Consider the following 25,921-nt stretch of genomic DNA (forward strand, 5'->3'; position numbering starts at 1 on the left):
CGGCAGACTTGGTTCGCCACATCAACTGGTCTCGCTCGGGCCGCCGCTAGAGGCGTGGGACTGGCGTGGCCGCAGCGCCACCTCGTGGTCGTGAGGAGGGACCGTGCCCCCATCAGCACCCAAACCCCTCGGGTTCCCCGGGCAAGGCTGAGGCGTGGGGACACCAGGGGACAAGCGTGTTCCCTCTTCCCTGTATCCCCCACCCCGACCCCCTCCAGGCAGCATCCGCACCCTGGAGGGGGCCCACTGGGTTGAATCCTCGCGTTCGCTGTCAGCCCTAGACCCACTCCAAAGAGACAGGACCAGAGGGTACAAAGCACAGTGTTTACTAAAGGCACAAAGTGGGGGGTCGGAGGGCAGCTGCTCTTCCGGCAGTAACCCCTCCCGCTTCTGGCAGCCCCCGCGCTCACACCACCTGGTGGAGAGCTGTTAGCACCAAAGTGGGGGGTGCCCACCTGTGGGAGGGCCGAGGACCAGGCTGCGGGGCGGACCTCCTGCCATCTGAGTTCCAGAAAGGGAGGCCTGGGCACCCCCAGGACCAGTTGCCTCAGGTAAGGAGTCTCCCCGACCCTCCAGCATGTCCTTCACTGGTAATGAGGGGTCGGGCTCAGAAGACAGGGCGTCTCCACCAGGCCCTCTTCTCACCTCTAGAACACCCTGCCCCTCACTGCCCCACGATTCCATCTCCGGGAGAGGGGCTGAAGGCCTCTTCCCACTGGGCCAGTCAAGAGGGCTGCCCTGGGGGTGCTTCTCCTGACCCCACAGGTTGCCAGACAGGCACTAAGTCCAAACAGGGGCCAGCAGGGAGGAGGAAGGCAGGGCAGGTGGCTACTTCACACACAGTGCAGCCTGAAGGGTGGGAGGGAGGTGCCCCCAGCCCTCCCAGCCCCCAGGCCGGCCCCTGTTCCCTGGCACAGGGGCAGCCAGGGTCACAGCACATCGCCCTCCTCCATGCTGAAGCTGCTCCGGCGGCTGCTGGCCTTGGAGGCCTCGGGGGACATGGTGGACAGAAGTGGATCAGAGGCCAGCTGTAGCAGTGAATCATCCAGGAGCATGAGGTCCAGATCCTTCTTGGACAGGCTGGGGAATGGGGAGCCATGCTCTGGCGCCAGGGGTTCGGGGTAGCCCGGGGGACCCTCGTCCTCCCTGCCCCCAAAGCTCAGGCTGTGGCTGAAGTCCAGGTGATGGAATGGGGATGGTGGCTGGGTGGGCAGGGGCAGTGGGGCTTGTGGGGGCAGAGCTGGCAGTGGCTCAGGGTCAGGGACCTCAGCCCCCAGCATCAGGGCCTCCCCTGGGCCCTCTTCGCTGGGCAGCTCCTGCTTCACCACCTGCTGGGCCAGCTCAGCCATGTTCATGCCGGACGGGGAGGTGGTAGGGAGGCCGTGCACTCGAGCCTGCATCTCCAGCTCCTGCAGGGGAGCAGACAGAAAGCTGGGGAACACACCCATGGGTACCAGCCACCAGGACCCCTCCCCGCGCCTCTGTCACAGCACTTGCCCCTGCCCTACAGCACCCAAGACCCAAAGTGTTTCCACTGGAAGAAAACATCAGGTAGCTCTAGAGTCTAGACCAGTGTTTTTTCAGACTACAAGTGGTAACTCATTAGTGGGTTGTAAAACCACTGTAGTGAGTCTTGACCAACTTTCTATTTTTTAATTGAAATTGACTTGTCTAGACTAGACTAGAATAGAAATTATTAGAATGCATTGCATCTATTAAGGATGAGTGGAGCATTCCTTCATGAAACTTTGATTTTTCACTTTGAGTGTGCCTGTGTGTGCTAGATTTTAATGTAAATTGTATCATCTACCATAAGAAAGAGAAACAAGGTGCAGTCCAATCGCCCTTTGTGTAAAGGGCCAGCCTCAGGTCTAAAGAGGACAAGAGAGCCTCAACACAGAGCCCGGACTAGAACTCTCAGTTCCAGCTGGTAGGGCTGACTCTGCCAAGCTCCTTGTTCTTTAGGTTGGCCCTGTGGAGATTCCTAGTGCCACCCACCAAATGATTGCAGCTCTCCACCTTCCAGGTACGTAATAGGTTTGCATTTTCCTGCCTCTTGAGGTTAGAGTACTCACAGAGTGTGCTTGCATTGGCCAAGCCCATTGAACAGAAGTGACATGTGGCACCTTAAGAGTGGCAATGGCTTTAAGAGCCAGCTCTAGATGTGCCATCAGAGAGCTAGGTCCCAGCAGCCTGGGTCCCAGAATGAGGGTCTCACAGAACAGAACCTCCAGCTGATATATGTTGCTTAAAGATGCTGAGGATTGTTTGTTACCAAAGCAAAATATCCTAACTTGATACATCCTCCTTCCTAATGGGCATCGTTCCTGTGTCTCCAACTTCAGAAGTCTAAGTACTGCCCCCCTGGGGCCAGGAGCCAGGTTAAGGGTCAGAGTTACCAAAGAAGTCCAAGTTCAGAACCAGACCTGGATACGGAGCCAGAGTTGCTTGTTGGTCATCTCCAGGCGGCGAGAGTGGTTCTCCAGCTCCCTGGACTTCTGCAGGTCCTTCTGCATCCTCCGGATATAATCCACAGAGGCCTTGAGGATGGTGCCCTTGTTCCAGCGCACGTCCCTGCAGCAGCAGGCCAGGCAAATTAGAGGTGTATTGCTCAGAAGAGTGGCCAAATCCTTGCCACTTCTCTGGTTGTAGAGTTTATGTGGCCTGTCCCAGTCTTACCCAGCAACCCCAGACCTAGAGATGGAGGTGGCTAATCTCAGTTTGCACAGAATAGGCCCTCCCTGGTGACTTCTGTTGCCACTGCCCACCTCATTAATCTCATGAAACCAGACAATTCGGAGCAGCCTTCTTCCCAAGACTACCAAGATTCCAGCCCAGCCTACCCTGGACTCTCATTCCTCCTGCCCCCCCCACCCCCTTTTTTTTTTTTTTTTTTTTTTTTTTTTTTTGAGACAGAGTCTCGTTCTGTTGCCCAGGCTGGAGTGCAGTGCAGTGGCGAGATCTTGGCTCACTGCCACCTCTGCCTCCTGGGTTCAATCAATTCTCCCGTCTCAGCCTCCCAAGTAGCTGGCACTATAGGCACACACCACTGTGCCCAGTTAATTTTTGTATTTTTAGTGGAGATGGGGTTTCGCCATGTTGGCCAGGCTGGTCTTGAACTCCTGACCTCAAGTGATCTGCCTGCCTCAGTTTCCCAAAATGCTAGGATTACAGACGTGAGCCCAGCCTCTTGTCTACCAGCCAAATGGCCTTAAGAAAACTTTCTCAGCATGACTCCTCCTCCAGGAATCCTCCCTTGACCTCAGCCTCACTTCCAGGACAGAAATTCATCTGTCTTGAGCTTTCCTGATTTGGGAGAGGGAGAGATCTTTTCTCAAATAGATGAGCTTCTAGAAGGAATTCTGCTCCCAACCTAGCAACTAGCACAGGGCTGAGGGCAGATAATACTTGTCAGCTGCTGCCCACCACAGACCCATCACCCTCCCCCTCAGAAACCTGCTCACAGGTCATTGGCCTTGGGGATCAGCATTCCCAACTCCTTGATGCGGTCGTTGATGTTGAACCTTCGTCTCCTTTCAACTAAAGGTAACAGATTCCAGAAGGAGCAATTAGAGGGATGGGGATCCCCCGCCCCATGGGGAGAAGTATCCAACCCAGGGAGGGGTGCTTCAGGGCAACCTGCAGCTTAGATTTGTCCTTCTAGGAAGTAAGAGGTGACAGATTTGGATTTCTACAGGGATGAGGGGGTCCAGGGCAAAGGCCAGACACAATTAACAGCGCTGAAAGGTAGAATCAGCCCTAGTGATGCTGGCAGCACAGCAAAGCTGTCTGGGGTAGGACTCTTCCCCGCTACACAGAACTCCCCAGCTCCCATGCCTTAACCCAGAAAACAACCTGATAAACTGGGGGTTTCATGAATATCCCTTCCAGGAATCCTTCCCACCCCCTCCTAAAGAGGTCTAGTGGAAAGACAGCACTAATAGACCCAGGCACCACTGAGTGACAGCAGTGGGAGGGCTTAAGCCATCTGCAAGTGAATTGGCCATGAGCAGGGAAGCCTTCCACCTGTGCAGGTCAGGGAGTGGCTTTTTAGCCAGCCCAGGTGAGAACAAGGAAGAGGGAGGCAGGGAGACGGGGAAGGGCAGGACTCACTTAAGTTGTGATTGTCTTTCTTCTGCCGCTCCTTGGCCAGGGCCCTGCTCTCAGCATCTGGAGGCCAAAAGAGAAGGAGAGAGGAGCTGAGAGGGAGGGAGAAAAGGATGAGGAGTTGGATATTCAAAGGCACAGGGATAGAGGGAGGCAGTACCTGTGAGCTCTCGTTTCTGGGTCAGGTCCGCAGGGCAGGAGCTGCTGGTGACACCCACCAGGGAGGCTGTGACCTGGGGGTCGCTGCTGTACACATTCAGGTGGCTGCTGGACAGGGGTAGCTGTGGGGTGGGGGGTGAGGGAGACCCATGAGTATCCCCCTGTCCACGGGGAGCCCCTTCTGGGGCCTGTCATCCCAGAATCAGTCCTTCCCGGGGACACCCAGAGTGTCAGAATTCACCTTGGACCCCTTCACCCAGCAATTCACCCTGAAAGTCTGCAGAGTCCAGAGCTGAATAAGATGCATTCCCTGCCCTCAAGGAGCCCCTGGCCTAGAGTGGCTGAGAGAGTGATCCAACCAATAATATGTGATAGGATTAGGCCCCAACCAGGCATTATGGAAGCCCTAGAGCAGGTCATCTAATCAATTCTAGAGTTTCTGGACAGTTTTCTGGAGGGCGTGGAACTCAGTAGAGTCTGAGCAGAGATGTGAGACCAGGCACTCCGGGCAGCCGCCAGGGCACAAGCAGACAGGGCCGCTTGGCAGAGCATAATTCCAGCAGCTCAAGGGGCAGAAGTGGTGGGGGTGGAGGTGCTGCAGGCAGGGCAGATGTATCTGGATCCCCAGTACAGTGTTTGACTTGCAAAAATACTGGAGTTTTGGAATGGGCAGCCAAGAGAAGTTTAAGCAGGAGTCTGACAGGGAGAGATCTGAGCTCTGGAAAGATCTCCTGCCACAGAAACATGCAGAACAAATCACAGGCCCAGACACCCCACAGTGTACACAGGAACTACTAAAGGGACCAATCGCTCGCACCCTCCCTCCCTCCTCAGCCCTCGCCGCCCCTGCTAGCTGTAGTTTTGGACCCAACCAGTCCCGGCCAGCTCCTGCTAGGCCACTCAGCGATGTCACCAGGGCAGTGGGGACTAAGGATTGACTCCCCACCACAGGAACTGGGGACTTTCCCTTGGTGGCATGGGCTGGGGCCAGGATCAGGGTAAAAGGCTCATGCCCAAAGGCAGGAGTAAGCAGCTGAGATTCAGGAGCTCCAAAGAAAAGCGGGCGGGAGAGGCGCTGGCAATCCCACCTGCTCAGTGCACACACCCGTCACCTTTATACAGCGCTTGCCCTCAACTTCTTCCCTCATCTAATCTTCCCACAATCCTGTGGGTAGAGAGCATCACCCCCATTTTGCAGCTGAGAAAACTGGGGTTTAGTATGCTTGAGGGATTTCCTAAGGTCACAGCAAAAGCCAGAAGCCAAGCCTTTTGACTCCAAGCCCAGCTCCTCCCCACCTGCCACCCCACCTCTGCCAGGAGACGAAGGAAGCTGCCAGAGGGAGTGTTCCTGTGGTTGGGGACCAGGCCAGCCCCAGATCACTTGCCCCATGGAGTGAGGGACACAGACAGGCTTTTGCCTGTTGGGCCCCGGGCTTGGTAAAGGAGGGGAGGCCCAGGTCCCCAAAGGAACTCATTAGTTCCACACCTTCCTATAGACACACTGTCCCTCCACCCGTGCAGTGCTCTCCCTGCCTCCCCCTGCCCCTTCCCCAACCTGGAAAGCTCCCCAACCAGGCCCGCTCCATGTCCCCAGCCCCTTCTCCCCTCTGAAGCCCCATGGTGTGCAGAGGCTGAGGCACATCCTTCTTGCTTCTTAATTCCTCTTGGCCCTGGCCCTTGTCACATTATTTAGTGAAAATGACCGTTATCTCTACAGAAGCATGCCAGCTCTGCCCAGTGAGAACCCTGTCTCCAGCTCTCTCCAGGCTCAGAGCCACTGTGGGTGCCCCCCTCCCTAGAACCCTTGCACACCCACCCCACCCTGGCCAGCAGTACCGTGTTGGGCATCTGCATTTCAGGATTGATGTAGCCAAGGACATCGTCCAGACGCATAATGTTGTCAATGACATCATCAAACTGGAAAAGAGAAAAGTCCATCTGGGGAGGGCCCACCAGGAGATGGGCAGGGGAAAGAGGCAATGGGACAGCCACTGACCTGGAGGGACCTTGGAGCCCACCTCACCCAACCTACTTATCTGGGGAAAGAGGAAATAGGCCCAGAGAAGAGATGAGCTGTCCAGGTCCCACTGGCCCAATGTGAAGCCACGGTTCTTGCCAAGGAGCCTACCTGCCCAGGGAGCTTCCTTGATCTCACTTCTGTCTCTGGCTTGGGGAGTGTGCTGGGCTTTCCCAGATACGCCTTCTGTTTCTCCCTAGCAGAGCTTTTTTTTTTTTTTTGATAAGGAGTCTCACTCTGTCACCCAGGCTGAAGTGCTGTGGCGCGATCTCAGCTCACTGCAATTTCCGCCTTCCTGATTCAAGCGATTCTCCTGTCTCAGCTTCCCGAGTAGCTGGGATTACAGGTGCGCACCACCATGCCCAGCTAATTTTTGTATTTTAGTAGAGATGGGGTTTCACCACGTTGGCCAGGCTGGTCTCAAACTCCTGACCTCAAGTGATCTGCCCGCCTCAGCCTCCCAAAGTGTTGGGATGATAGGCGTGAGCCACAGCACCTGGCTTCCTAGCAGAGCTTTTGAAAGTAAGGATGGCATTTCCTCTGTGAGGCTCCCTGAGGGCAGGGCTGTGTCTCCCCCCCGAGATTGGGGCTCCCTGAGGAGGGCTCTGTCCCCACCTCAGACTGAGGCTCCCCGAAGGTGGCACCCCTGCTTCTGCCATTAGACCGCGAGTCTCAGAAGCACAGCAGTGGGCACGAGCTCTGCAAGCAGCACGGCCACTGGCCAGCTCCTCACTCACCTCCCTCTCAGGGTTGGAGCCAATGTGCAGCATGGCCATGGGGCTATTGGGAGCACTGTTGCCAGCGGAGGAGGACAGCACGTGTCCAGCTCGCACTCCTGGCGAGGCAGCTGGTGGGGGCTTCGGAGAGCCCTGGGCCGGGCTGATGTGGGCGGCAAACTTGTTCCCGTAGGTCTCGGACAGGTACTCCCGCACCTTCTGATGCTGCGACTGCTGCAGATGGTAGGATGTGGGATTCTCCAGGTAGGACTGCACCTGGGACGGGGAAACGGCAAGGGCTCTAGGGGAGGCTGGGACTAGTGGGGACAGGGTAGGGGGCAGGCCAGAACAGGCCCTACCTTCAACACCTCCCCAGGCACAGGTGGTGGCGACTGGAAGTGGACGGGGGTGTTGATGGCCGGGGTGGGCGGCCCCCCGAGCTGCTGCTGTTGCTGCTGCTGCTGCTGCTGCATGTAATGCATGACAGCCTGCTGCTGCATGCGCTCCCGCTGCTCCTCCTGCTGTGCCTGCTCCCGCATGAGCTGCATGCGCAGCCCTATGCGTGATGCCATGGTGGCTGCCGGCGCTGGCTCCCTGTGGACAAGAAGGGGCGGCAGGTATATGAGGTATGTGTCCTCCTCAATGCACAGGGGCTGGCAGGGATCGCATCCATTTTACAGGAGAAGACACCAAGCCCTGAGAGGGGAAGAGATTTGCCCAGGGTCGCTGAGCAAGCGGGTGACAGCTGAGACATGAATCCAAGTTTCCTGGTTCCTGGACCAAAACTGAAGGTTCTGTCTTCTTCACTCATTGCAGTTGGTAAATCCCAAACTCTAAGAGTCAACCTCCGCTCCTCTCTGTGTCACGCCCACATCCTGATCCTGTTAGATCTGATCTCAGATCCATCCTCCTTTGCTGCCACAAGGTGGGCCCAGGTTATCCCAGGTCTTACCCGGAATCCCGCAGGAGCAGCCCAGTATCCAGACTGCCTCCTCTGGCTTGCCCTCAGACGTTCTACTGGCAACTCAGTAGAGCAACTCATTTAACTCCTGTTCAATCCTAAGTCAGATCCTGTCCTCCCCTCTGCTCCCAACTCCCCATGGCTCCCACCTTCCTCAGGGGAAAAGATAAAGTCCTTACCATGACTGGAAAGGCCCCCTAGGATCTAGCCCACCTCACGTTCCCCTTTGACCCCATCCACCAGCTCTCCCTCTTGTTTTATCTGCTCCGGTTACATCCTCCAGGCACTTTACAATCCCTGAAACATCCCAGGCATGCCCCCACCTCAGGGCCTTTGCACTTGCTGTTCCCTCTGCCTGGAATGCTCTCCCCCTAGATGACATCATGGCTCACTCCTTCACCTCCTCCAAGGCTCATATGTTACCTTACAGAGACCTTCTAGGACCACCCTATTAAAATTACAAAGCCCCCCATCCCCACTCCCTATGCTCCTTCCCTTTTATTTTTATTTTTCTCCCTATCACTTACCACCATCTTAAGTACTATGCATTTTTGCCTAGCTGTTTCATTCATTGTCTATCTCTTTCTTACTGGGAATGCAAACTTCCCTGAGGGCAGGCATTTTCTGTCTTTTTCACTGCTATACCTTGGGCCTCTGGCCCAGGACCAGGGACATGGCAAATGCTGAATGCATGTGTGAAGAAATGTATCTTATTAGTGAGCCAGGCAATGGGGATACAACTGTAGTTCCTGAGCTCGTGGAGCCTACAGCGTAATAAAGAGGAAGGCAAGGCCACAGGCTTAGGAGGGCCTGGATGGGGAAGGCCACTTCCGAGCACCTGGCACTGCCAGAGCCCAGCGAGGACTTCACCACCCAGTACATCAGCCCTAATCTTCTACAGGTCTCAGTGGGACAGGTGTGACTTAAGCCCCCCAGCCCAGTCTGGAAGGAAAGACAGGGAAGAATGAGTCCTACAGCTGGGCCCATTCTGTCCCTAGCTCATTGAGTGACCCTGGGTAAGTCCCTTCCCCCTCTGAGTCTCCATCTCTCCATGCACAAAATGAAGGGGTTGGACCCAGTAATTTCTAAGGTCCTCCCCAGCTGAGACAGGCTGAGACTCTGAGAGATGCAGGGTTCCTGAGTGTGTCCAGACCCCATGAAGGTCCTGGCAGGTGCTGGAGGGTCCCATCTTGGGGATATTGCAAGAGGCAGTATGACTTTGTGGTTGAGCAAGGACTTCTGAACTGAGAAAATATGGGCTTGAATCCTAGTTCTGCCACTTCTTTGTGTGTGACCTTGGGCAAGTCACTTAACCTCTCTGAGCATCAATTTCTCATTAGTAAACAGTCTCTACTTCAGAAGATTGGAGTATGATATGAAATTAATCGGTCTTGCACAGCATGTAGCACCTGGGAGGCTGAGTGCATGAGACATGGATGGGCACATGACTGGCAGGCAAACTGATCAGTGTGGACCAGAGGCCAGAGCTGTGTCTCAAGCTCCTAACAACGAGGCCCAGACCTCAGTGGGTGACAAAAGGGAAGCAGCAAAGGCTGACATGTTCTGGCTAATGCCAGACAGTGGACTTAGTCAGCATTAGCAAAAAAAAAAAAAAAAAAAACTGGCAAATATTCAGTGAAAATCACCAGATCATAGAAATAATAATAACTTGCATTTATTTGAGCATTTACTGTATGTCAGGCAATGTTCCAAACTCCTTCACCTCGAACAGCCCTATGAAGTAGTTCTGCGTATTACTCTCCTTTTACAGATAAGGAGAAACAGAGGCACAGGAGATGAAGTGTCTTTCGGCAGTGAAAGGGACAGAGCTGGAACCCAGCCCCAGGTAGCATGGCCTCTGAGCCCATGCTGGGGAGCAGAGGGTCTCCACACAGAGCAGGGAGGAAGCTTATTGCAGGCTGCCTGGCTGCCAGGCCCAGGAATGGAGCCCATGCCACCTGACTGCCAGCCAGGCTTCCTCCCACCACCACTGTGCCTTCCCGACAAGGTAGGAAGGCAGGCAGTGGCCCCCACCCACCCTCCTTCCTTCTCTGCCCCTCTACACCATGAATCAGTAAAGGGGCTGTCTCAGCCCCTTGGGTCTCTCCGCCAGCTCCCAATGGGGCAGTCCCCAGAAAGAAAGGAGCAGATGCCCACCACCCCCTTCCCATCCTGCACAGGAACACAGCTGCAGCCTCCACCCATGCCTTCACCCACCCCCTTCCTATGCTGCTACAGAGGGGTATCCCTATCTTTGTACCCCCACTGCCCACCACACACACACTAGCCCTACAGACCTCATAGGCTCTGACCCCAGCCCAGCCCACCTCCTTGCAGCTGTACCCCCTACACACCCATCCACACGGCACTGGGTCACCCCCCCAACCCTTGGGGACAATCTGACTTCAGTTGGCCCTGGTGGGGGTGTGGGCACAGGGCCTGGTAGTGCCAGCCGGCACAGGGAGGGCTAGGGGAGAACGATCCCCTTGTTTCTCTGACAAAGAGCTGAGCGTCTGGCCTGGCCTCGCCTGGACTGGAGTTGGCTTTGCTATGAGGAGAGCCTGGGCTGGGCCCTGCCTCTCACTGGCTGGACCAGCCTCAGTTCCCTCATCCGCACAATGGACTTGGGAATCCCTGCCCCACCGCGCCCTGCCAGAATCTGGGGAGCCTCCCGGGAGAGGATGTTGGAGAAGTGGACACAGCAAGGTGTCTGTGCATCAGTGGGTGTCAGTAGCCTTAGCTACCGTCCCCTGTCCTCTGACAGAGGCTGGCAGGGTACTGAGGCTCCCCATCCCCATTGCTGGAGCTGTCACACCCACAGAGCTTGTCCTCCAGTGAAGCTTCAGTCCTCTCCCCTGGCCCCGGCTGCCAGCCTGGGTTGCTGAATGTGGTGTGGGTGGGATGGATATGGGGTGAGGGAGGGGCCTGAGGGGATCAGAGAGCAATGGGGGTGGTCCAGGACATGCTGGTCCCCCCACCCTCAGCCTCCAAGCATGCCTACTCACTCTCAAACCCTGAGGGGCCACTCACTGCCTCCCTTAACACCCAGTCTGGCCAGGAAGAACTAAGAGGATGGACGTGGGAGAACCAAAATGTCCCTAGCCCCACCCACCATCTGGCCCTTCAGACCCACCATGCCTGGAAAGGGTCCACCGTGCGCACATTCAGTAACACTGGGGGCCTGGAGTGCCTATTGCATGTAGACACCAGGGATGGGGCATTTCCCTGGAGAGCCATCTCCCCTGCCCCTCCCAGGTAACATTCTCCTCCTGAAAGGAAGGGTTTGATGCCCCAGAGAATCCCTGCCTCTCCCCCATCGCACAGCTGTCCCCATCGACACCCCCAGGACCCTCCAGCTGCCTCCTGCTGCTGCCCACCCAGAACCTCTCTGCTGACTCCGCCTCAAAGCCCAGACTGGGTTCCAGCTTAGTCATGTCCAAAATGAGTTCTGCAGTCCCACAGGCTCACTGCCCCTACTGGCTAGGCGACTTCAGAAAGCCACTTCACCTCTCTGTGCTTTGCTGTCTTCCTCTGTAAAACGCAGCACCTGCTAATCACAGCATCTGCCTTTTGGGGCCATTGGGAGGATTCAAGGTAAGTGTGTGGCAGTGGCTTCATAACCAGGGATCCCAGTCTCCTCTGATCAGGCCATAGCTGGTTTCACCCAGCCTGTGTGTGGGCTTTGCCTGTCAGTCATTTACACCTTAGTATGAACCAGTCTTGTTAGAGCCGTACCTGAGGGAAGATGTGGGCACAGGGAGGAGAAAGACAAGGAGAAATCACTGGTCTCCATGAGAGAGGCAATGAGAAAGAGGAGCCCAGAAGAGAAAAGTCTCAGATGTATGAAAGAAGATATCAAAGATACAGCACTGAGTGGACAAGGTAACCTGCAGAATAAAAGGCACAGCTTGAGCCCATGAAGCATGAAATGGTGTATGTGTAGAAAACAGGACGATCATAGTAGCAGCCGCTAAATGCTTCGTGAATGATTGCCACGGGTCAGGGCTGGTCAATGTGCTTTTCCTAATGTGAATTCTGTTTTTTCTAGTATTGTCCCCATTTTTCCTGGAGGAAACCAAGGCACAGAGAGGTGAAGGTACTCACTCAAGGTTACACAGCTGATTCAGCAGCAGAATGGAGATATGATCCAGGCAGCCTGGTTCATAGCCCCCACTCTTTAACTCCTATTCTGGGCTCTCCCAGCACCCCAAACTGTTCAGAGTTGTTACCGCTGGGGAGGGGAGTGGGAAGGGGTGATGGAGGGGGAGGGATAAAGAGGGATTTTTATAGTTCCTCGTTTCACTGGAGAAGCACTCAGCTTTTATAGTGGGAATATGTGTGACTTGTGTGATTCTGTTAACAGGGAAAGGAAGCACAGCAGCTTCTGGGGATTTATGGGGGGCCCGACCTGCTTCCAGTGCTTCCAGTCATGTCCACAGGTGGGTCGTCAATGGGAAGGAACCCCCCCAGCTCCACCTGGGCTGGCCCAAACCCTGCCCTGCTCGGTGCAGTGGTCATGAGGCCAGGCGTGGACCCTGGGTGAGGACACCAAGTGGCCAGCAGAGGCACAGAGCCAGGGCCAGCAGCCACTGAGCATTTGGAGCTGGAGGGCCAGGGACCCACTCAGGTTCCACCACAGTCCCAGACAAGGGTTTCTTGGGGGCGTACCACCTTCATGCAGTGCCCTCAAACTACCCTCAGCTGACGCCGGTCCATTCAGTGGCTTGTGAGGCCTGAACTGCCTTGGGGATTTTTCTGCCCTCTAAATGATCCTTTAAAACATGGAGCAGGAAGCTGAAAACACACTCTGCGATCCATGGATTCCACTCCTATGCATGCCCAACAAAAAAGCATCCACGTGGTCACCAAAGCACATATACCAGAATGTTTGCGTGTATAGGAGCCAAAACTGGAAACCACCCAAATGTCCATTAAAGAAAGATAGATAAGGAAGTGGTGGGCCGGGCACGGTGGCTCACGCCTATAATCCCAGCACTTTGGGAGGCCGAGGCGGGCAGATCACTTGAGGTCAGGAGTTCGAAGCCAGCCTGGCCAACATGGTGAAACCCCATCTCTACTAAAAATATAAAAATTAGCCGGGCGTGGCTGTGCGTACCTGTAGTCCCAGCTACTCGGGAGGCTGAGACAGGAGAATCACTTGAACCCAGGAGGCAGAGGTTGCAGTGAGCCGAGATGGTGCCACTGCACTCTAGCCTGGGCAACAGAGTGAGACTCCGTCTCAAAATAAATAAATAAATAAATAAATATTGAAGTGGTGGTACATCCATACAATCAAATGCTACAAAGCAATGATGGCAAATGCACTGTTGTCACACATGACATAGATGACTCTCGCAGACATAATGTTAACAAAAGAAGCCAGGCACAAAAGCATATACAGCATGCTCTGCGTATATGAGTTCAAAAACAGACAACAGTAATCTACTATGTTAGAACTCAGGATCCTAATTACCCTTGGGGGAGTGCCTGGGAGGGGACACAAGATGGCTTGGTGGGTAAGGAGATTAGGAAAGTTCTGTAATTTGATATGGGTGTTGGTGCTATGAGTGTCATATTTACAATAATTTGTACAGCTGCTCCCTTACAATTTATAATTTTCTGTATGTGTGTTCTCATTTTAAAATCACGTAAGAATGAGGGTGGACCGGCCTGGCATGGTGGCTCACACCTGTAATCCCAGCACTTTGGCAGGCCGAGGCAGGCGGATCACTTGAGGTCAGTAGTTCAAGACCAGCCTGGGCAACATGGTGAAACCCCATCTCTACTAAAAACACAAAAATTAACCAGGTGTGGTGGCACATGCCTGTAGACCCAGCTGCTTGGGAGGCTGAGGCAGGAGAATCGCTTGAACCCGGGAGGCAGAGGTTGCGGTGAACTGAGATCGCACCATTGTGCTCCAGCCTGGGTAACAAGAGCGAAACTCCATCTCGGGAAAAAAAAAAAAAAAAAAAAAAAAAAAGAATGAGGGCAGACATTAAATAGTTTAAAAGAAGAGTTAGGTAAACTACCTTCACCAGCACCATCCCTTCCCCCAAAACCCCGCCTTCCCCAAGTGTGTCTATGACTTTAAAATGCCTTTGGTACCAGGCACCTTCAACACAACTGCCAGAGCATACCTTGGTACAACCTCTTTGGAAAAGCAATTTGGCAATATATGTCAAAGCCTTGAAAAACACTCACCAGTCCAAGGAAGTAATCATAGATGCAGAAAAGGATTTTGTGCATAAAGATGCACTTCACATTATACAGAAGAAAGTCAAAACTAACCTCAATGTCCAGTTATAGGACAGTTAAATCAATTACGGCGTGTCCCTCCTGATGGACTGCTATACTTACGATAAATAACATGGGGATATGTCAGGTGACAAAATGTAGGATGTAGGGGGAATTGTATATAAAATCTGATCATCACAATGTAAAATATGTATAGAAAAACCTCTTGGGAGGAAATATACAAAATTATTACTGACTTCTTTGGATGATGTAACCATAAGTATTTTGTGTGATTTTAAAAGCCTTTTGGAATGTTACTCTTTCTCTATAATGGACATGTATATCTTTCTAATTGAAAAAAATATATATGTTATGCTAACAGCTAATGCTTACAGAGTGCTTACCTTGTGCTAGGTACTGCTCAAAGCACCTATGTAATTATCACAATTATTTCATGATATGAGTGATGTGGGTACCATTATTGTCCCCACTCGAGGAATGAGGAAACACAGGCCCAGAGAGGTTGTCACTTGCTGAAGGTCACAGAGCTAATGAGTGGCAAGGCTGGACCCTGGCAGTCTGGCTGCACCGCCCCAACCCTGGGGCTGGGAGTTTGGCCTCAGTCCTGCATTCAGGGTGAGGGCGGCCACGTTTTGTTTCAGGAATTCTCACTGAAGAAGTCTCCCTGCGATCAAAGAGTTTCAGCAGCTGATCTCTTTCATCCAGCCCAGGGGCCAGAGGGTGTCCGGGATGATGGAACAGTCTGGAATCCCCAAACACAGGCAGAAAAAAAAAATTCTACCCTTCCTCAAAGAGCAGAGATAATTTCCTGTATTCCCAGAAAAGCATATGTCTGGCGGCTGAAACAACAAAGTGTGCAAGCCCAGCGGCTGGGAGGCCTGTTTAAGCCATTGATGACGCTCTGCACCTCTGTGGTCGGAAGAAGTTTTCTTCTGATTCAGTCTGTTACACACTCTCTCTTATGGGGGAGCTGCCCGGTCAGTCCTGGGGAAAGAAACTGACTGCTAAAAGAAGGCTTCCTGAACAGGTGCGAGGTTCCTGGAGGCAAGGGAAGGACTTTGTGGCCTCCTAGGAACCTTTCAGCCTTGGGAAGGGAAGAGAGGAAAAAATACCAAACTTGGGGTTTTTCTCAGCCCCCTCTGGCAGAGGAGGCAGCAGAGGAAGTCCTGATGAACTAGGAAACAGAACAAGGACATCACATAATCCTCATGGACAAAGCCATTCCAAATTATGGAGGTGGCCATGAGTCACTGCAGGGCCTGGGGAGGGGGCATCAGATGGCCCGCACCCAAACAGGGTGAGGGGTGGAAAGGTGTCCTACCACTCCCAGGAGCCAGCAATCCTGCCCATATGATGCTGTGGGAAAGGCCAAGTGCTTGGGTTCAAGCCGTAGCTTTAGACTGGACTCAATTGTCTGGGCATGGCCTCAGTCTCCCCATCAGTCAAGCAGGGCTTGCCAGCTGGGGCCACGTCTCCCTCAGAGCAGTCGTGCTCTAAGTGAGGAGGCTGGGTGTGGAGGTTGTCTGCAGGTGTGAATTTGTGGGCAGAGGGGAGGTGTCACCATTCTGATCACTGTTCAGTGTTCCTCCATCCAGGCCCACTGGGGGCATCCCTGCACAAGTTCCTTTGGGGAAAAGGGTCCCATCCATTCACCCATTCACACACACACACACACACACACACACACACTATCTGAAAGCCCAGACTGGGGCAGAGCAGCCTAGTGGTAACCCCAGCCTCAGTCTCTCCTTACTAGATAGGGGCAGAAAGCCCTCAGGCCAGCTTTTCCTATTACCAGGAGCCCTCTGTTTCCTCTCCAAAAACCTTGGATCTTTTAAGATTTTCTTTTCCAGAGCTTGTATATCATGTCATTCACTGCAGGAGATGAGAGAGGCAGGTGAGCAATAACAATGTCCACCTCTTTGGGTTCTGAGGGATAAGTAGGCGGAGTGTTTAGCACAGTTCCTGGCACACTGGAGATACTTCATAATATAGCCTTTTATTCTATTAGCTGGCAACTTCTGATACTGAAACATAGCAAACCCAAGACACCTGGTAAGTGTGCACTGTTTGATTGGAAGGTCCTTGATATCAGAAGCAGAAATGAGGTCAATGGGACACGCAAATGCTTTTAACAGTTTTAATGCCATGTTTTGGTCTTTTTCCCTTTTAATGAAGTGTAACTTATCCTAGCAAAATGCATATATTTGTAGTGTACAGCTCAATGAATTTTTACAGGTGTGTGGCCTTGTGTAATCACTGTTTAGATCAAGATGGAGAATGTCACCATCACCCTGACAGGTTCCCTCCGGGACCCTGTCCTGCATCACCATGGCTGAGTGCTACTGGTCTCCAACAGCACACAAAGGCTGCTATGCAGGATGTGGTCTTCAGTATCTTTCATGAAATGGAACCACTCTGCCAAGTGGGACACTTACTGAGGACTGACCAACCCCTGTTTGTGATGAATAAAGATCAAGAAACAAAGAATGAATTACATGAGGAAGCGGAGGCTCCAAAAAGGGGACCTGCACTATGCACTTCAGTGGCAGCAGAGCAAGACCCCAGGATTCGTTCTGCACCACCTCTCCCAGACCCCCTGCAGGGATGCACTGCGGGAGACTGCAGGGCTGGGGGCAGGGGGCAGTCAGGGGCTTGTTTTTAAATCTCTGAGCACCAGCAGGAGGTGGGGAGGAGGGAAAGGAAGGAGAGAAGAGAGGAAGGGCGGTCACACAAGCTCCTGGCCCACTTAATGGCCTCCCGTTCCCACAGCTCAGGCCCATCAGCCCCAAGTTTCAGCTCACATCCCACAGGAAAGGGTGGGAACTGGCGCCTCCTGGCTGGCCAGACTGTTGGCCCAGGACAACAGGGGGAGCAGCTTCAAAGGCCATTGCAGACCAGAGAGTCGCCCTGTCCTATCCCACAGGGACCAGCTGGGTCCTGGCAAAGAAGACTGCCACTGGGCACGGCAGGATAGGGACGAGGGACATGTAGCTAAGAGGAACATGAAAGGAGAAACCAGAAAAGGATTCCACCCCTGTGATATGCATGGACTGGCCCAGCCACCCATGTGGACCCGCTGTCTCTCTGTGTCTGCTCCTCTCTCTTTCTCTCTTCTCCCTCTTTCTCACACATGCACGCACACATGCACACATGTCCATGTGCACACGCGTGTAGCCGCATCCCTCAGCTGCCGCTTGCTGTCTAAGGATCCCCTTAGCAGGCAGCCACCTTTCTCCTGGGTTGGGGAGTGGTGATACTGAACCCCCACCCCTTGTGCCCCTGCACCTGCCTCCTGGGCACTCCATCTACTCCAGCCTCCTGCCTGTGTCTGCCATGCTTTGTTCTCTAGTTGTTTCCTTGCCACCTACCCGTCTCCTCAGCTACAAGGAAGTTTCAGACAAATCACATTTCTTCTTCAGAACCTCCACGCCATCCCACCCATCAGACTTTCCAGAGAGAGATGCAGGGCCCTCAAGGGCTGCTGGTCCAATGACCCCCACACACACAGTTGTCACCCACTTGGCAAACGCTCCGAGTCCCTCCCACATTGCACTGCTCGAGGGGCCTCTGTTCAATCACATTCATCCTCACAAACACTTGATGGGATAAACAGCAACAACAGCAGGATAGGAAACCGAGACTCAGAAAGGTTAAGTAGGGCGGGTGCCTTCTTAATCCCAGCACTTTGGGAGGCTGAGGTGGGCAGATCACTCGAGGTCAGGAGTTTGAGACCAGCCTGGCCAGCATGGCAAAACTCCATCTCTACCAAAAATACAAAAATTAGCTGGGCATGGTAGCACATGCCTGTAGTCCCAGCTACTTGGGAGGCTGAGGCAAGAGAATGGCTTGAACTCAGGAGGCGGAGGTTACAGTGAGCTGAGATCAAGCCACTGCACTCCAGCCTGGGCAACAGAGCGAGACTCCGCCTCAAAAAAAAAAAAAAAAAGGAAAGGAAAAGAAAGGTTAAGCAGCTTGTCAGACAGAGGTCACACTGCAAGAACACAGTGAAGTGGGAATTCAAGCCCAGGTCTCTCAGGTATGTGACCACCACCAGCTCCAGCAAAGGACAGGAAACCTGGGGCCCATAGGAAAGGTCTCCCCATGTAGATGGCTTGCTGTCCCCTGCACTCCCAGCCCTGCCCCCCCAATTCCATGTCACCCTCAGCAAATCCTACAGAGGTTCCCCAGAGAGGCCTGCATGTTCCTCAGCCCTCCCAGACCCCACCCACAGATACTTTTTTTGCTAAATAGCCAAGACGTTCATGCCCAGGAGGCTCAGAGGGTGACAAATCTGAATCTCACTGAGACGGTTAGTCCACCCGAGGGCCTGGGTCGGAGGGGGCGGAAGGGGAGGCTATATGAAGTTGGTCAGACAGAAATGTGATTCCAGGGATCAGAGATCTTGCACCAGATCATAGTGAGGTGAGGGTGGTAAGGGTTGGGGGAGGAGTGGGGCTCAGCCATAGATGGCTCCTAGGACAGGAAAGGGGCCTGAGGGCGAGAGAGGGGCTTAGAGACTGAAACTCCACTTGCCCCAGGTACCCTCTGACCCACCCCGGTGAACCTGCTCGCGTTCCCTGCAGGGAAGATCAGCTAAGTTTTCACGGATGCTAGGTCAGCCTATGTGGTCAATGAGGTCCCTCCCCAGGGAAGATGAGGCCTAAGACTCTATCTGATTGGCCAGTTCATGCCATTGTGGATTTGGGGCCCACAAGCTCTGACTCTTTGAGATGAGTCTGTTTTGCAAGGGCTCCCTCAGCCCCCACGGGCCCAGCACAAAAGCCTACCTAAGGCCAGAGTGGGACTGGAAGACCTGCATCGGTATGCACCACCCAGCTGCGTGACCTTGAGCAAGTCCTGTCCCTCTCTGGGCCTCAAGGCCCTCACAAATAACATGCAGAGGCTGTGTGGGACCTCTCATAGGCTCCCCGTCGTCTGCCTGGTGTGCTGATGGCTCTGGCAGCATGGATGTGTGCAGGGCTGGTCTGGTGGGATCAGCCTGCGGGGCTGGAAGGGGGAAAGCCAGGCACCAGTTTCACTGTCCCATGTGCTGGCTGCCCCGGCATTCGGGAGCTCCCTCTCCAGAGCCATGGCAGCCTTAGGATCCAGCCTTTGCTTTTCCATCTCCTCAGGAGAAAAGAATCCACACTCCAGCGTCTTCTGCTAGCTGCCAGCTGCTGAGGGCAGGGAAGGCTCGTTGACTCCAAGTGTGAGAAGAGGCAGGCACAATGAGCACAGCCGGGCACACAGCGGGCACACGCAGAGCAGCTTCTGGCTCCTGGTCCCAAACCCAGTCACAGGCCCAGGACTCCCTGCATCTATCCTGAGTTGGCTAATAATGGCTCTCAGGGCCCCAGTACCTAAGCCACCCCTGCCTCAGCCCTCCCTGCCCCAGGCCCAGAGTCCTCAGAGCACTCCGACCCCACCAGTGCCTGGCTCCTGCCCCTGCTCCTTCATCACCTGCTGCCCCAGCCTGGCCCCAGCCGCCCCAGCCTCCGTGTGGCTGGTCTGCTGTAAAGAACGACTCCCTGGCTTTGTTTTTAAGAGTCGAACCTGCTTCTGAGTACTTTGGAAATGACCACTGTACAAATGAAGTAGCCAGGTCTTCCTAAACAGAAGACGACACTGGAGAGAGGAATGGGGGAAGAAACACCTATGAGCACGGACAACTGCATTAAATTCCCAGAAGGCGGCCTGTTTTCTCTCAGGTGCAAACCAAGAGGCATTAGTACTGTGCACACTGAGTGCTTGCTCTGCACCAGGCGCTGTTCTGCGTTGATATGTGTCACTGATTTAATCCTCACAACAGCTCCATCCACCATGATGGAGGCGTTCACAAATCCCGTTTTACAGAGGGGGCTGAAAACTTGCCCAAGGTCACACAGTTGGTAGGAGCGGAACTGGGGCACCTGGTCTCCCCACAGTGTGCTGGGTGCCCCTGTGGAGAGTCTGTCTGGAAAGTGCCAGGGGAGGCAGGTAGGGGGTCTTGAGCTCATTACTGAAGGGGCCCTTGGCTAAGCAGGTGGGGGCAGGACGCCAGCTTCCCCTCAGCTCTTGTTTCCTCTAGAACTACTCCCATTCAACCCTCCTTCCCCTCAAGACATTCTTTCCACCCAGAACCACCCAGGACTACCCTTGCAGTTCCCCAACAGAGCCTCAGTTCCCCTGCCTCCACCCCCACCGCATCATCTGTCCCAAGTCTGCCCTCTGGAAGACAGTCGGGCTTAGTGGATCACGAATGTGCTCTGGACCCTGATAGACCAGAATTCAAATCTGGCTTTGCCATTTGTCAGCTTTGTGGCAGGTGCTTAACCTCTCAGAGCCTCAGTTTCCCCATCTGTACAACAGGATGGCAGTAATGCCACCTTCCTCAGAGTCAGTGAGGGGGTAAATGGAACTGAAGTATGTGATGTGCCTAGCACCTTGGAGGTGGTCTGTGAGTACTAGCTCGCTGCCTGGGTGACCACCGACCATCTGGCTGGACAGTGAGGGCCTTAGATGGGAGAGGGCCTCTTAAGGCATCACATGTCCTGCTTGCTGGTTAGAAACAGACTCTCAGGCCCCGCCCAGACCCACTGAGTCAGAATCTGCGTTTTAACAAACTGCCCTGGGAGATGTGTGGGCACATTAAAGAAACTTTACTTGTTGTCTTCTGGGGACTTAGTTCTCTGGTTCCAAGCATGAAAATTGGTGGTGGGTGGGAGGACACAGCAGGGAAGCACAGGCCCCTGGTGGAAGCACAGAGCTATTTTAAAGGACAGGCAGGGCCCTTCTGAGCCCCACAGGGACACTGAGCAGGCTGATTCTCAGGCTCAAGAGCCAAGGCGGAGGCCAGAATGCAAGGCTGCAGGTGGGCTCTGGCTCACTCAGTGCTGGGGCTCTGGCCCGTGCAGGAGGGGAAAATAATCCAGGTCTATGGGGAAACAGCTTCAAAGCTGAGATGGTTACCAGTGGAAAAGCAGCCCAGACAAACCATATGAGACACTCTCATTCATGCATATGCCACCTCTTATACACAAACCACTGTCCACACATACACACTCACCATCACACACACACTGCACCAGGACTTGCCTGTCTGCCCAAAGAGCGGCTCCAGAAGAGAGCAGACAACCTTTGGGATAGTGTGTGCCTGGGCCTGTGTGCTCCACAGGAGGCCTGGGAGTGGGGAGGCTCCCACAGCAGGTCTAGGAGCCCACTGGCTCCTCTACAGGGCTCTGCCTCTGCCTCCCACTTGCCTAAACCCCAGCTCCTTCTGAGCAATGAGAAACCCAAGTCCTGCTCACCTGAGGTTGGCAAGGACCCAAATTTTAATTGGTCACCTGCCTGCTGACTCCCCCTCTCCCCCAGTACACCAACATCTTCCTCACCAGGTTGCTCGGGGGTAATCAGCAGAGTGGAGCTCTGACCTCAGGGTTCCCTGAGAGGCAGCCGTACCGCAGAGCCTGTGCCCACTCCCATGCACACTCACACGGGACAGCTGTAAAGCCCATCCTCTCCCCAACCACACAGCTTCTGAAGGGCCAGGGACACTCATCCACCCTATCCGTGAAGAGGTGACAGCTCTCAACTCCACACCCATTTTCAGCTCAGAAACACACACCCACTGACCTCTTTCACCACCGCAGGCTGGACCTCTTCCACCATCACAGGGCCCCCCAGGCTCAGATGGGCTCCAAAGAAACCCTAAATCGTGGGGCCAGAACCCCAAGCAGGCCTAGGATGTCCAAAAAAGAACCATCAACTAGGGAGGGTCAGTCTGGCCGCAGCACAGTGTGTGACTTCATGGGTTCTGGAAAGGCCCTCAGCCCCAAAATATCTTCCCTCTGGGTCCGGAAATCCCTCCCAACCCTCAGATTCACTGCCGGGAGAGGCTCCCACCTGAAGCTCTCGTCCGTTCACACCCCTGGGAGAGGCAGCTGACAGCTGGCCTGAGAGCGGCCAAAGATGGGCAGGGGGAAAGTGGGTGCCAGGCCTGGTGACCGTCATCTCACCAGGGCCTCCCTGCCCACAAGTTCCCACCAGAAGAGGGCGCTCTTTCCTCCCCGACCCCAGAGTGCCGGTCCCCAGAATCCAGCACCTCTGGCCACCGAGAGGGGCCTAGCAAGGAGGGACCTCAGCATGGCCCTCCACATCCATGCCAGGGGAAACCAAGGCCTGCCCCAACTGTCCCCTTGAGTAAGCTAAAGGGCCAGACAGCAGGAGGGTATGCGAGCCCTGAGAGCAGGGAGGTCGGGGGCAGAAGGGGGAATTAACCAGGTTCCAAAATAGCACAGTTGGTTCTGCCTCACTTCACCCTGCTCAGTGTCTGGCAGCTTCTGCTTTCGATCTGAGTCACGCCTGGTGGGGGCAGGACAGGGCAGCCAGTGCTGGCAGAGGCCACTAGACAGCACAGGCAGCGGACCAGGAACTCAGTGGGGGCTCTTCTCCCCTCATAACACACACCTACACCCACCCCCAACCACCCTTATCCCCTGTCCTACCCAAGAGTTGGGCTTCTGGGAAGAGCTAACAGGGACACAAAGTCCAGGGGACTCCCGTGCCTGAATCCTATCCCAGCCCTGGGCCTACCCCAGGATTCCCAAATGCTGTCAGCTGCCCTAGACCCAGAACTCAGCTTTGCCCCTGCCCTGTCATGTGCACTCCAGCTGGCATCCCCACCCCATCTCTGTCAGGGAGCCAGAGGAGACCTGATCTGGAAGCCACCATCTCCCCCCGCCAGAGGAGAAATGGCCTCCTACGGCAACATTCCAACAGCCCACCAAGCTACCCGATCGCCGGATGGAGTGAGTGAGCTGCCCCCCACCTGCCCACATCTCCCCCCTGCCCACACCCAGGTATGAAAGAAACAGGAAGCAAAATTCACACACACACACTTCCAGCCCTTTTCCTGTCCTTAAACACCATAAGAAGCACTTTGCCTTTACCAGGACAGAGCGAGGAGTCAGGTGCCTTGAACTCTGCGTGTGGTGGGGTGGGGGGAGGAGCATTGGGAAGTCTGCTCTCCCTTCAGCATTCTCTTCCACTCATCTGGGCTCCATGCCCTCCTGCCTGCCCAGCCCCAAGGCTCAGAGCTGCTCTTCTTTCCCCCATAGTGGTGAGACTCAGGCAGTGGCTGCCTTATACCTTCTCCCTGGACCCAAGATGTTTGAGCTCAAACCTGAGACATAAACCCCACCTTCCAATGCCTGAACCCATCCTCTCTGTTCTCCTCCCAACAACACACCTGCCTGGAGTGAGTGCAGCCACCTTCCTATCCCAGTGGCGGAGTGGGGAGGTGATAGACTCGGGCTGCCATGGCTGGGCCTGCCCACAGGGTAGGGAATGGCACAGGCAGACACACTCCTGCCCCTGCCACCCCAGCACATGCACCCAGAGCAAACTTGGTTTGGAAATGAAACATCAAGGGGAAAGGCTGGGGCTGGCGGCTAGAGGAAGAAGTCAGAGAGGCTGTGACTTGGCACGCATGCCTGTGGCCCGGGACCACGTCTCCAGCGGGAGAACACCGCCAGGCCCAGCCCCTACCCCATCCCCATCTCCTTCCCTTCCCCTAGCCCCCACCCCAGAAGGTCTTACCTACACGCCACTTCCCTCTTTTAATTCTTCCCATTCCCTCAGCCCTGTAGGGTGTGAGATGTGTAGCCTGAAGCTGGGAGATCTGGGGATGGGAACAGGTGGAGCCCAGGGAGAGAAGGCTCCTCTCCAGGAAGTAGGCATGACAGAGCCTGTGCCAGGGCAAACAGGTATGCCACTGCACTGAATGAGTCCCCCACCAAAATGTCCCTGAATTGCATTCTGTTCTTGACAGAGACACAGAGGGAGGTTACTAAGAGGCTGAGTTCCCGGCTGACTAAAAGGCAGCCACGTGGCAGCCATGGGGCTAGGGGAAGAGGCAGGGGCAGTGAGAGAAAGGAAAAGGAAGTCCGAAAAACCACTACAATCACAGTCTCAGGATGCTAGAGTTGGGAGGGAAGTGGAAGATGGCTCTAGGCTCTGTGGTGCCCAGCACGTCTGTACCTCCTCTAGGAGAGGATGCCATGACACGGGAGCGTTGCTGGCCTTGCACAAGGCCTGGGAAGGGCGAGCCAGTGTCTGGCACATGGCAGGCGTCTCAGTCACACAGGTCACTTTCCTCTGCTGTGAACACCTGGAGGCATCCTGACAGCTTCCTCTTTTTGTCCATGGCACCTTGTAGATGCTCCTTAAGTATCTGTGAAACACAGTGAGCGTGGAACCGGCAACTGGGGAAGAGTATGCCTCGGGAAGCCTCTTGGATATAAAAAGGGAGATGTGGGAAGAGGGCTTGGCAGACCCCTAGGACTGGACTTGGTGAGCTGGCAAAAGCTATCAGGGCTTAGCCACATGCTCTGGGCCCTCACGATGTCAAAAGTGCCCACCTTAGAACTTCCGGGTGCCAGCACCTGAATTGGTGCCTGAGCCAATGAAGTTAGCACCCTCCCTTCCCCACCACCCCTTAGTCAAAGACCCCTATCACTTGACTGGGGAACTCTAAAGCATATTCTGCAGAGGCCTCCAATGGCAGTGAGCCTCAGGTGCCCAGTCACCTTGCTCCTTTGCACACATTTTATCAGCTTCCTTCCCTTCCTGTCTCACGAGTCCTACTCTACCACTGGTGCTCCCTGGGGGAGCCTCCCAAATAAACTGCACTCACATCCTTGCCTCAGCCAATGGGCCCCGAGGAGGCAGTTATGACCTGACATTGAACAGCTAGCTCTGAAACTTAGAAATAAGGGCCAATAAAAGGGTCAGAGTAATGCAAGCTGGCCCACCCTGCAGGGAAGGAGAGAGGCAGGCGTGTAAGACTCAGTCACTGGGGAGACTGGTCAAGCTGGATGCAATGGTCAAATGTGTACTTGGAACTTCCCCACTTGGCAGAAGGTAAGACCCGGTCCGCAAAGGGAGAGCTGGGAAGGTGGAGAGAAGAAAACAGGACTTGCCAGAGTTGCAAGTTGCGTGGAGAAGAAACCTCCATACCGGGGGTAGTGACGGCAACATTAGGTTGCCGGTAGCAAATGCCAACAGGACTAGAAGCCCAGCATTGCCTTCTGCCCCTAGGCTGTTCCTAGGATAGAGTTATAGAGATCCAGCATTCCAGAACCTTGGCATGCCCGTTCATTCGATAACACGGCTGTTATGTTCCACACTTAGAACTAGGCACTGGTGACACCAAGAGAGGCCATTTGATTAAATGCTAAGAGAGTGTGCTTTGAACCTAGTTGAGCTGAATCCCAGATCTGTCACTTTCTAGCTGTGTGACCTTCATCAACTTACTTAACTTCCCAGGGTCTCAGTATCCTCATGTGTAAAATGAGGACAATATCCATCCTGGAGAATTTCTGTAAAGATTAAACGTAAAGTATCTAATGTAGTACCTGGCACAGGATAGGTGCTCAATAAATATTTGATGAATGCACGTATGTAATGGATGGATGAATATAATGGATGCATGCATAAATGGATGGGTGGACGCATGAAAAGATAGATATAATGGTGGGTGGATGGATGGATGGATGGATGGATGGATGGATGGATATAATGGATGCATGCATAAATGGATGGGTGGACAGATGAAAAGGGGGATATAATAATGGGTAGATGAATGGATGGATGGATATAATGAATAAAAAGGTGGATATAATGGATAGATGTATGCATGAATGGATGGATGTTTAAAAGAAGATG

At 54.2% G+C, this 25,921-nt stretch overlaps 1 protein-coding gene across 4 annotated transcripts in view; it reads right to left on the reverse strand.

Annotated features, from left to right (window-relative positions):
- Nucleotides 1-310: 310 nt before the first annotated feature.
- TFEB (transcription factor EB) overlaps nt 311-25,921 on the reverse strand; it is a 53,226-nt gene continuing 27,615 nt past the window's right edge. For 3 of the 4 annotated variants that reach the window (XM_025384401.1, XM_025384402.1, XM_025384399.1), the window contains 8 exons: nt 7,359-7,593; nt 7,021-7,275; nt 6,103-6,183; nt 4,268-4,388; nt 4,114-4,170; nt 3,465-3,540; nt 2,427-2,574; nt 311-1,409 (listed from right to left, as the gene is read on the reverse strand). In XM_025384401.1, the coding sequence (XP_025240186.1) occupies nt 930-1,409; nt 2,427-2,574; nt 3,465-3,540; nt 4,114-4,170; nt 4,268-4,388; nt 6,103-6,183; nt 7,021-7,275; nt 7,359-7,593 (1,453 nt within the window). In that variant the 3' untranslated portion in view covers nt 311-929. The remainder of the gene's footprint in view (nt 1,410-2,426; nt 2,575-3,464; nt 3,541-4,113; nt 4,171-4,267; nt 4,389-6,102; nt 6,184-7,020; nt 7,276-7,358; nt 7,594-25,921) is intronic. The other variant, XM_025384403.1, reaches the window with a different exon arrangement.

The sequence above is a fragment of the Theropithecus gelada genome, chromosome 4, assembly GCF_003255815.1.
Source record: "Theropithecus gelada isolate Dixy chromosome 4, Tgel_1.0, whole genome shotgun sequence".
Classification (NCBI taxonomy): Eukaryota; Metazoa; Chordata; class Mammalia; order Primates; family Cercopithecidae; genus Theropithecus; species Theropithecus gelada.